At 38.2% G+C, this 12,209-nt stretch overlaps 1 protein-coding gene across 4 annotated transcripts in view; it reads left to right on the top strand.

Annotated features, from left to right (window-relative positions):
- Positions 1–12,209, top strand: part of large2 (LARGE xylosyl- and glucuronyltransferase 2) — an 82,429-nt gene that overhangs the window by 48,950 nt on the left and 21,270 nt on the right. For 3 of the 4 annotated variants that reach the window (XM_060877503.1, XM_060877501.1, XM_060877500.1), the window contains one exon: positions 8,531–8,719. In XM_060877503.1, coding sequence (XP_060733486.1) covers positions 8,617–8,719 — 103 coding nt within the window. In that variant the 5' untranslated portion in view covers positions 8,531–8,616. Of the gene's footprint in view, positions 1–8,508; positions 8,720–12,209 lie in introns of all 4 variants that reach the window. The other variant, XM_060877504.1, reaches the window with a different exon arrangement.

Raw genomic sequence — 12,209 nt, forward strand, 5'->3', positions numbered from 1 at the left:
TCTGTAAATGCTTTCAAATTAGTTTAATGGTCAGACCATATGAGGTACAAAATATGAATTATTATTATGCCTTTGTTATGATGTCTACATGCACTCTGAGATCGTTTACCCAGACAATAAAAATTGGGCGGTCCTTGTTGGGTTCAACTTGGGTCAGTTTTACATGTCATATTCACAGTCCAGTCTATTAAGTTTCCCAGAGTTAAAGGAGGACATGAGATGAGGATCCAAGTTCAAAGAGATTAACAGGCACAAAATCCAGCGTGAAATCCAAGACAAGAGTCTACAAAATGACAGAGATGCCACCATCTGTTAGGGAGGGTTTACTTTAAAATGGTTGAGTGTGAGACAGCAGATTTTAATGTGTGTGTTTGTGTGTGTGTGTGTGTGTGTGTGTGTGTGTGTGTGTGTGTATTTAGACAGTTGTGCCCTCTGCTGGTGGGGTATTTCTTAGATGTGTGTGTGACAGAATGAATCACAGGGTCTAAAAGCTATTATTTTGAGTCACACACAGAGCATAATATTCAGATTCACCCTAAAGGTCTCTTTAAGCTGAAGAAACCTAGCCATAGAAATGTGACCTTACTAACTGAAAAAAATATACAAAAGGTGCCTGCATAGCATGTTTGCCTAACACCACCGAGACTGGAGGTTTGATTTGATGTTCTTCCTGTGGTTGGTGGTTTCCTCCATGTTCTCCAGGTTCCTCCCCCAGTTCAAAGACAAAGTTGTAGTCTGACTGGCATCTTTAAATTGTCTGTAGTGTGTGAATGTGTGTGTGTGTGTGATGTAGATTGTGCCTTGTGATGAGTCCCCACCTTGTTCCCCAAGTCCTCTGGAATAACCTTCAGTCTCACCACAAACCTCTGTAGAATAAACGGTACAGAAAATGGACAGACAACAACAACATAATATTGAGCAATTTTCTTAAGTGGTAGCTCAAAGTGCTGTAGGAACAATTCAGCATTATGCAAAAGGATAAAATAAAAGACATAGAGAAAATATAAGGGTGAAGAAATTACAATAGAATATGGATTACCTAAGAAAATAAAATGGAAAAAATATATATGAAAAATGACAAATTTTCAGCTGTAAATACTGAACCAGATGTAGTTCTAATTAAACGCCAAATTAAACAGATGTGTTGTTTTAAAGCCTAGTATTATCTGTATCTTACAGAGAAGGGACATAGAGAGAACTTTTTAGCTCAGCGGATTGAGGTATTAAACGAGTATAGCGTATGCTTAAGCTGAGATCTGCCCGAATTGTGCTTTTCCTGGCCATGTGCATGTCTTTAAAGGAACGACGTGCACGGCTTGGCATGAGGTGGCATTGATGTGTTTGTGGGCTGTCAGTGAATAAATCCCCTCCGGCTGCACACTGTAGACTTTCCCATTTGCTATCACAAACTCTGACCTTTTTGTAGTGATCTCCAGCTGCTGATGGCGAGGAGGCATGCTTGAGGGGAAGAGATTGGCTTGCGAGTTGAAACATGATCATTATAAAAAAATAAAAAAAAGGAATCATATTACCATTCTTGACTTATGAATCATAAGAGCAGTGGCTTCCTGGTAGTATGTCTGTAACGGGGTGTTGTATTACAGTGTGTTCATAGACCCAAGGGGATTTTCCCAATTGGCATCATGACCTCCGACCTGATTTTTACCAGAAGGCAGTTATTGAGAAAGATGTAGGTGAAGCATTAATATTTAACTCTGTCATGGATCATTTTATTTAGTTCTGTTATATATTTACATGAAAGTGTCTGCCATATGCTGCAAGCTGTAAGCTCACAGAGCAGAGACGGTGGTCATTAAAACCGAGCTTAAGGCGCCGTGATTTGCATTCAGTCAGCAGTGTAGCAAGCGAAAAGAAAAGGAATCTCTCACTTCAGTGCTCGGTGCTCGTTGAATTGAACTGTGCTCTCACATATAAAATGTTTTCAGGTCTAGACTCAGTTTAAGTCATTAAATGAGCTCAAATTCAATCAAATACTGCGATATTTGGGATTTGGGTCAAGACGTGTATGACATTATCACAACACACGTTCAGCCACAACCTAGTATTCCTGTGCACTGAATAACGAGTACAGCTATGATAGAAAGCAATTGCATATGAGTCTTCACTGATAAGAGTCATGGAAGACTCATGTGCAAGCAGTTTCACCAAATCAAGTAGTTTTTCCCAGAAATTGGAAAAAATTTTAAGCATGAAGCATTTTTGGCCACAACAATCGTAAAAAAACCTGCCGTTCACACGTTATTAATGACAACACCGACTGATACTGCTCTGACTACTCAAATCTCTAGTAAAGATACTGTTACAGATGTCATATGATGTTATATTATTAGGTTCTGTAAAGTTGTAGGAAGATCCTGAAGTTCCACCTCGTCGTATTTTTCCAGAGCACAGCTTGCAGTCTGCATTCCCTTTAACACGATCGTTATTAATCATGAAATACATCCGGATTGCCATCATTTTGCGTCGTCTGTTCGTCATGTTGGTGCAATTTCACCTGGTATCAGGTGGTATTGGAATCTATATAAATGAGAACGGTACCAATAATGTTGACGCATCGTTGGACTTGAAGAGATTTGATGCTTTGTGTTTGCTCCTGGACCTCACCGAGCTTTTGCGGAAGCATTTTATCAGGGATCGTTTGGCGAATCAGTGGTGTATGAACATCTGGGTGCTCCCAATCATCCTCCCATTAACCTTTTTCTTTCGGTGCGACACTTCATTTTTGCTGTGTGATTACCAGCAATGTTTTTAATTCCTTCTTATTTTTAAGATAATGCCTCATGCTTAATTGCTCAGAATTATACTTCATTACTGAATTTGGTAGATTTATCCTTGAAGGTGTGCTTTATAATAGAGATGTGCTTCTACTTTGTTATGCTGGTATGCTGATTTTTATTTTGTTCCCTTTTCAGGGTCACCAGAGCAGTATAAGCTCAAGCTCCTTATTTACTTTGCTTTCTTGAACACTCTTCTCGTGCCTGTCCCTGAAGTTTGTGAAAGTGAATGCTCTGTGAGAATGTTTGCGTGGATGGATATGTAACTGGAAAGAAAGAAAGGCCTTGAGAAGGCAAAACAGTGTGAATGAGCACTCAGATTAAAAAGGCAGGAATAGCACTGGATGCTGTGGTAAGGAAGACGACGACATACACGCACACCTCTGTAGCCTATAAAATGAATGCATGAAGAGTGCCTGAGAAAGTAACACAGAAATACACAACGTAATAAAACACAACACTGTACAAATCCATGTTGTAAGACTACAAATATCAAATGGAATTAAAAACATTGTTTTTATCCTGTTTTTCTTTTTTTTTATATTTAACTGGAATCAAATCTGGGGGCACGGAGGCTTAGTGGTTAGCACGTTCGCCTCACACCTCCAGGGTTTTGGGTTCGATTCCCGCCTCCGCCTTGTGTGTGTGGAGTTTGCATGTTCTCCCCGTGCCTTCGAGGGTTTCCTCTGGGTACTCCGGTTTCCTCCCCCGGTCCAAAGACATGCAGGGTAGGTTGATTGGCATCTCTGGAAAATTGTCCGTAGCGTGTGATTGCGTGAGTGAATGAGAGTGTGTGTGCCCTGCGATGGGTTGGCACTCCGTCCAGGGTGTATCCTGCCTTGATGCCCGATGACGTGACCCGAGATAGTTCGGATAAGCGGTAGAAAATGAGTGAGTGAGTGGAATCAAATCTTTTTAAACTGAAGCACAGGGAGAATATGTAAATTTCACACACAGGGCAAAGGGAATCAAACCCCCAACCCTGGAGCTGATTTTAAGGGAAATCCTTTTCTTTTTTGTTTTTGTACCAGTCTAGTCCTAAACAGAAGTAAGTAGTTTAATGTACCAACCCGGTATAAACACACCAGAGAGGAAAAAAAGGCAACTGAATTAACAGGAAGAACTGTATTAGAGAAAAAAATAATAAATAAATAACCTCTGAGTAAAGCTCAGTGAGGAACACTCTGCTCATGATAGGATGTTCTTTTTTTTTTTTTTTTTTTTTTTTTTTTTTTTTTTTTTTTTTTTACCGTTAATGCAATCCAAGCATGGAACTGAGGATTTTAGGGTTAAGGGTCTGACTCAAAAGCTCAGCAGTGACAGTCTTGGGATTTGCGCTCGTTCGGGTCACAAGCACAGAACTGTCTTCTCAAGCGTGTATTAACGAACATAAAACCCGCTGCTCAGTCAGCACCTGAAACAGCGTCCATCAGATCCCGGCGGACCGAAAACCTAATAATCCGAGGTATGCTGTATCTCTCTCCTCTCTGAGTGGTGTCCTGCTTTTAATAAACTTGTTGTTTTCTGCTATTGGCAGCAACCAATATTGTTGCCTGCAGGCAAGTGTCTAATTAAAGTGAAGCATGATTAATTAAGGTGATAAAATCAGGGGATGCATCTGTCTCTCCACTGCTCTGTCTCCATGTCCCTCCTTTGTTAATCTGTCTGTGCTGAAGTGATGGAGAGTCTTCCACTTCGATCTATGTAATTAAGAGAGATGTAGACAGGACTGGAGTTTGTGGAGCCACATGGCATGATGGATCTACATCTTTAATTGGACTTTAGACTGCTGGTTCCTTCACTAAATAGCGGTGTTATGTTTCACTGATCCGAGCCATTCGAGTTTGATGCTGATACAAAGTAGGTGCATATAGATTTACTCTTACGCTAATCAAGAAATCCAGAGGTTATATGCCAATAGGAAATGCTCTCAAACACCATAGACCACACCTGATGTTTACTAGAACCTGATTGGCTCTGCAAAGTGTAAGCCTGAGGTGACTGAGGCAACGGTGGGAAGGAAAAGCTCCCTTAGATCGAAGAGGAAGAAACCTTGAGAGGAACCAGACTCATTGGGGAACCTCATCCTCATTTGGGTGACACTGGAGGGTGTGATTATAAATTTTTATAAACATTGGATAGTGTTATTATGAACAACGTTCTATCTACAGTCATATAATCGTATTGATTGGTTAGGAGGTTGTTGTCCTCGATGACCTTATATTTCATGATGCAACAACACTCATCGAAACATTTGGGTTTAGCTCCTTAAGACAATATAAGGAACAAGGAAAGGGGAAGCCCATGCTCTTCTGAGTGACATGGGCTATTGAGCAATCATTGAAGTATACATGTGGAGAGGATTCCTCAAAAACTGATACTGGTATCAGATATCAGCTTGATACAATGCTAATGCTCTCATATTTACTTTTTTTTTCCGTAAAAGATGCACCAATAACAACATACCATCCCAGGAATATCGGATAGTTCATGTAATCCTAGTGTACACTGCCATGCTAATGAACAGACCACAGTGATCTGGATGTATTTAACAATTAATTATGCCAATGCAATCACCAACTATTGTTCTTGATAATAAGGAACTCTGATGCAGCATAGACAATAAAACAGATGTGGAATAAAACCCTCTGTTTTCCACAGCATCTAGACTAACTAATGAATGTACTTCATTTAAACATGGCTAACAATATAAAAATCGCTCATGCTAGCCTAAGTTCATAACCATGCTAGTGAGCATTTTTTATGGGATAAATTTTCTTTCTTTACCAGGAAAATGTAAACAGAGTTAAATAATAAAATCCCTACAAGACCTAATTTGCTATTGGCAGCAACCAATATTGTTGCCAATATTGTCAAGATATCAAAATCTATGATGCATATTTTACAGCAAAACACAAGTATAGCCTAGTTATTTACTGTCTCACAGCAAATGATAATGGCATGTTTTTAGGTGAACGCATTATAACAACTGACCGAGTGCTACAGACAAAACAGGCTCGATAATAAATAAAGCTCATAAGCAAACATGACATAGAATCTTGAGTTCTGATTGGCCTTCTTTTTGGTTTGTTTTGGCTGTCTAGGCTGCTGTTTTAGCACCCTCAAAAAAAAAAAAAAAAAGTTGAAATAATCAGTAAACTGGAGATTTTGCAAAGCTTGGTGGTTTGGTGGAAGGGAGAACAAGACTTATTGTTAATTATTTCATATTAAAAGTTAATCTCTTTTTTAAACTAGACTGACAGTCTGATAATCAATCTTATAGGCTGATATGGGTCTGGTGTTGGTGTTACAGGCGATTACAAATAACTGTGTAGTCGTATTTGTGTACAGTTTGAAAACATGGTATCGATTCACACTGGATTATAGTTCCAGTTTATCTATCTATCTATTTGGACCATTCTGCTTATATTTACAGTTACCACATTTGGCAAAAGTGAAACATCTATCAATGAATACATTAACACTGTTTCAATAGGTTACAGACTTAGGATTCCACCAACCTAAAACTCTATACAGATATTTTTTTTTCAAATATAGACATAAACAGGGAAAAAAAATGCTAGTTTAAGTGTTTCAGGACTTCAACCTTCGTCTGAAGAGGCAGTGACTCAGATATTTGGACATCCAGGGGAAGTTCATTCCACCAGAAAATAGTCTGGCTGTAGACCTACCACTTACCCTGAGAAATGGTGGAACCAGTCAAGCAACGCTAGTATCCTGCACAGAATACTAGGGAACCTGGATTCTATCTCAGAGGACTTGGGGGGAAAAAGATGGTGGACACCCTAGACAGGGTGCCAATCCATCACAGGGCACAATCATGCATACACACTACAGATAATTTAGCTTGCAACAAATGTCTTTAGACTAGGGGAGGAAACTGGAGTACCCAGAGAAAACCCCTGAAGCACAGGGATCAATAAAAAAAAACCACACACAGGGCAGAGGCAGGTGTGAAGCAAACATACTAACCATTCAGACACCATTGCCCTCGCAGGAGGTTCATTATGGGAAAATTGTGAATAAGAGACATGGGATCAGAAGACAATGATTATGATTACAGCAGCACAATCAACATCTGTCAAAATCAACACTAACTCAGATTTCACAATTAAACACAATGTTTTTAAAAAGAAGAGAACTGAGAACTTTGTCCAGTCTGTGTACTCTCATTAAGGATTAAATCATACAAAGATACTTTAATAAGTTTGAGCTCGTTTCAAATTCTCACTTCATTAGGCTAAAAAAAGCGAAGGTCGTATGCATTAGAAAAGCAAACTTTTCATTTGTATTCTGGTTAGTACTCACTTGTCTGTAATGATGTCCACATTGTTAGGAGACAGAAGAGTGTAACGATGAAGCCTGGGCCAATTAGCAATTAGCTGGGCACACAGAAGAGACAGCAGGCTGGCAAGAGTTGGCTGAAAAGAGGCACGTAGTCGGTACTTATGAACAGCTGCTAATGTGGAGTGTTTCGGGGATTGGAAAAAAGAAAGTTAGTTTGGTGTAAAGAACTGCATTTTTGAGAAAAAAAAAAAAATTAAATGAAATTTATTTATAGTATAGAATAGAGTGTTTTAGATTTATTTTGAGGATAAAATTAATATTTTAATCACAAAAAAATTGTGTATGTATAAGATTTGCATATGTTGATGCCAGTTTTAGTACATTTCATAAAAAATATTTTTTTCCCAGAATATACATCTTAACCGAGAGTTTTTTTTCTTTTCTTTTTTTTTTTTTTTTTTTTTTAAATAATTGTATGAATAAATTTCATACCTGGTAGTATTTGTCACAAAACAGTCTATAAATGCAGGATGCAAGCATGGGGCAAGAGTTTCATACAAAAACAAGGTGCAAATATCACAACAGTTCCAGTATAAGAAGGTAAATGATTCCAGGCAGAGGGACACAAAAACAGGTGAAGCAAAAATATGGAAAACGGTCACAAAAATAGGAACATGACTGTACAGCAGAAATACGAAGGCTTAGCACACAAATCAAAAATATCTGTGCGTATATAATAGGTCATGAAACTGCGCTGAAGTAGAAGGGCTTAAAAAGGTGAGAACTAAACACATTAATAGGGAACAGGTGAGCTCAAGCAAAACTCCTGAGATTGAGAACGGTGGCTTTTTTTTTGTACCGAAGTCCTCGGCAGCCACTTTGAAACGGAGTTTAAAGCAAAATCTATAGGTTCGCTACTTAATGGAGAATTGTTCATCATTCATCAAAAACAAATAGACACTTGTTATTAAAATTATTTCAGTCTTTATTTATTGTGTTAAACAGACTCTCCATTTGATATCCCACATATTTTATTCAACTGCTAAAATATTTAGTCGTAACGTATAGTGTTAATTATTGCGATCTCTAATGACTATCACACTGTTATAGCAAAATGGTCCTGGACTTGCTCTTCTTCTTCTTCTTCTTATTATTATTATTATTATTATTATTATTATTATTATTAACTTGTTTATTTATTTTATTTGTTATCGAATTTATTAGAACATTTTCTAGCCTAGTTTCAGAAATATAATTCCACACTTTATTATTAGTAACTGATGAAATATAAAATAGCATTTCCCGCTTCTGGACTCAGACTTTTGGCCCCTCTGACCGGAATTTTCCTTCCATTATAAAATCATCTTTGAGTCATTTAAGTGCTCCACAGTTTTACAGTAAGCAGTGTGTGTCTTTCCTGTCTCCAGATGAGAGGATGCTGCAGGGAAGCAGCGTGAGGCCGAGTCCCACCTGAAGCCCATCCTCCTCCTGTTCCTCCACCTGCCGCCATCCCATGATGCACTGCCCATGCCGAGGGAGGCTAAAGCTGCTGCTGGCATCTCTGAGCTTTGTCATCTTGCTCACGTGGCTTTACTTGCTGGCAGGCAACCTGGAGAGTGAGTGTTTACTATTTAATAATAATAATAATAATAATAATAATAATAATAATAATAATAATAACAATTATTATTATTATTATTATTATTATTATTATTAAACAATTAATTTTATATATATAAACTGATGAAATTTATATATACATTTTATTTTGAATAATAATGATGATAATTAATTTGCATTACAATAATGCTTATTATATGCATTATTATTGTTCTTATTATACATAGAATTGTATAATAGTAACAATAAAAATGCTGTTATTATTATGATTCTTCTTCTTCTTCTTCTTGTTCTTCTTCTTCTCATCATTATTATTATTATTATTATTATTATTATTATTATTATTATTATCACATATTAATATATTTAGATTATAATGATTATAGTTTTTTTTTCTTTATTTAAGTGGTAAATTCACCAAGGTGCTGTTTAAATGCATAAAAGAATACCGATACAGCTGCTGGTGAAAAGCAGTGGATTAGAACCGTCATGAATGTCCTCCTCTAAACCTCTTTCTATTTGTATGTGGGTGTTTGGTGTTGTAAGTGACATGGAATGAATAATAAGACTGATTTTTATTTATATAGCACCTTGTGTGTTTGCCTTTCAAATACAATACAATTAGATAGGAGATAAAAGAAAAGCAAATGAAAATTAGTTTTCTGAGTGGTTCTCGTCGAGGCTGATCCTGATGCAGAAATTACTAACCTGCTGTATTTAGTATTTAGTCATCAGGGGCAGGGTTTCATTTAGCTCTGTTTATGTTGGACAGAGAGCCGTGCTGCTTAAGAGGCTGTGGTGTTGAAATCTGGATCTTTAATAGAAAGAGTGAGGACAGCTGATCTGAGAGCATAGAGCATTCATTCATTCATTCATTCATTCATTCATTCATTCATTCATTTTCTACCGCTTATCCGAACTTCTCTGGTCACGGGGAGCCTGTGCCTATCTCAGGCGTCATCGGGCATGAAGGCAGGATACACCCTGGACGGAGTGCCAACCCATCGCAGGGCACACACACACTCTATAGAGCATTCAAATTGAAATCGTATTTAATTTGTATGTGTCACATACACAGTTTAATATGTAGTGAAATCCTTTTCACAAGTTTGTATAAAAAATTCGAGATAGAGTCAAGTTTCAAAACAGTATCAAAATAGAATTTAAAGGTAAAATAAAAATGTATTTTTTTATTTAAATGTTATTTTATTTTGATAATTTATATTAATCAAAAGGTTAATAAAGAAATGAAATACAGCAGTATATTTTATTTTATTAGGTTGTTTTTTTGGGGGGATTTTTTTTTGTCCATAATTGTTACAATTATATAATAAGTGGATTTCAACCATGCAAAAACAGTTCAGGAAACAACTTAATCAATGGTTCTTACACCTACAGAATATCACAGTCCATCAGTTTCACAATTAAGGCTCATAAACCATTTATTTAACTTTATTTATATATATATATGTATATATATATATATATGTATGTATGTATGTATATATATATGGGGGGCACGGTGGCTTAGTGGTTAGCACGTTCGCCTCACACCTCCGGGGTTGGGGGTTCGATTCCCGCCTCCGCCTTGTGTGTGTGGAGTTTGCATCTTCTCCCCGTGCCTCGGGGGTTTCCTCCGGGTACTCCGGTTTCCTCCCCCGGTCCAAAGACATGCATGGTAGGTTGATTGGCATCTCTGGAAAATTGTCCATAGTGTGTGAGTGCGTGAGTGAATGAGAGTGTGTGTGTGCCCTGCGATGGGTTGGCACTCCGTCCAGGGTGTATCCTGCCTTGATGCCTGATGACGCCTGAGATGACGCCTGAGCACAGGCTCCCCGTGACCCGAGGTAGTTCGGATAAGCGGTACAAAATGAATGAGAGAATATATATATATATATATATATACACACACATATATCAGCTTGCATTTTCAACAATTAAAAAACAATTATGTGAACAGTCACATAATATGTAGAAGCCAGGATTGTATCAGATCATAGATGAGTCTTAACACAGTTTTTACAGCATGTTTGAATCAGACTGGTATTCAAGAGCTGGATGTGATCAGATGAATTATAATAATAATTAGTTTAAGGGCATTAAAAGCATTTGTCTGCTATATGGGCTTCATTTGGGCTGGGAATAAGGATTAGGAATTTATAAGAAGTACACTGTTATAAAGTATTGGCAAAACATGTCCACTTACCCTTTAATGGTTTAATAAAAGGAAGAAATGAACTGGAGTCCAGTGACAAAATCAGGGTTTGTTGTTAGACCTGTGTTTCTAGTTTGTTTTAAAAAAAAATATATTATCTGCATCAGTGGAAAAACTGAGAAGTAGCAAATATCTAAAGGGAATTTCATCCCTGCAGAAACTAGGTATTAATGGAGGCAGTCCGAAAAGGAAAGTTGAGGTCCATCAAACAAACGTACAATCAATGCAGAAGTTGTCAGCGACATAATTGTTTTCGAAAGTGGATAAATGAAGATTATTATGCCTGAGTGATGGGAGGGGAGCCTGCCTTGTCTTCGCATTATAGAGAGAAACCGAGCACTCGTTTAGTGTTTTTTTGTTAATCTGAAAATAAGTGCTAAATTCTTTAAAGTCATTAACATAAGGTGCAGTTCGGATTCGGCTGCTTAATGGGCCGGCAATCCAGATGAGCCTTAGCTCTGGTGATGCATTACACTGCTGATGAAAAGCCAGAGCTTGTTTATGTTGTTTTTATTAGAATCAAAATGGTGATGAATATTCCCCTCTGAACCTCAGGCTGTCTGTACTCCATCTGCATGTGTGTGTATGTGTGTGTGTGTGTGTGTGTGTGTGGTATGGTTTTTCGGACCTGGATGTGAGTGCCTCTCCAATTTCTTACATTTTTTGGTAATAAGAGTAACGATGCTTCACAGCAGCTGAGTGTGTGTGTTTTGTGTGTGTGCTGTGTGTGTGTGTGTAAGAGAGAAAGAAAGATAGAGACTTTCCTACCAGATATAAAAATAGAATTAAAGATGTGAGGATTAAAACGGCCTAACATGCTGTTGTTAGATTAGAATTAATGTCAGAATATGATTTTAATTTGGACTTTTTATCAGTTTAAGGTTACTCACTCACTCACTCTCACTCATTTTCTACCGCTTATCCGAACTACCTCGGGTCACGGGAAGCCTGTGCCTATCTCAGGCGTCATCGGGCATCAAGGCAGGATACACCCTGGACGGAGTGCCAACCCATCGCAGGGCACACACACACACTCATTCACTCACACAATCACACACTACGGACAATTTTCCAGAGATGCCAATCAACCTACCATGCATGTCTTTGGACCGGGGGAGGAAACCGGAGTACCCGGAGGAAACCCCCGAGGCACGGGGAGAAGATGCAAACTCCACACACACAAGGCAGAGGCGGGAATCGAACCCCCAACCCTGGAGGTGTGAGGCGAACGTGCTAACCACTAAGCCACCGTGCCCCCCCAGTTTAAGGTT

Source organism: Tachysurus vachellii, chromosome 9 (assembly GCF_030014155.1).
Source record: "Tachysurus vachellii isolate PV-2020 chromosome 9, HZAU_Pvac_v1, whole genome shotgun sequence".
NCBI classification, from domain to species: domain Eukaryota; kingdom Metazoa; phylum Chordata; class Actinopteri; order Siluriformes; family Bagridae; genus Tachysurus; species Tachysurus vachellii.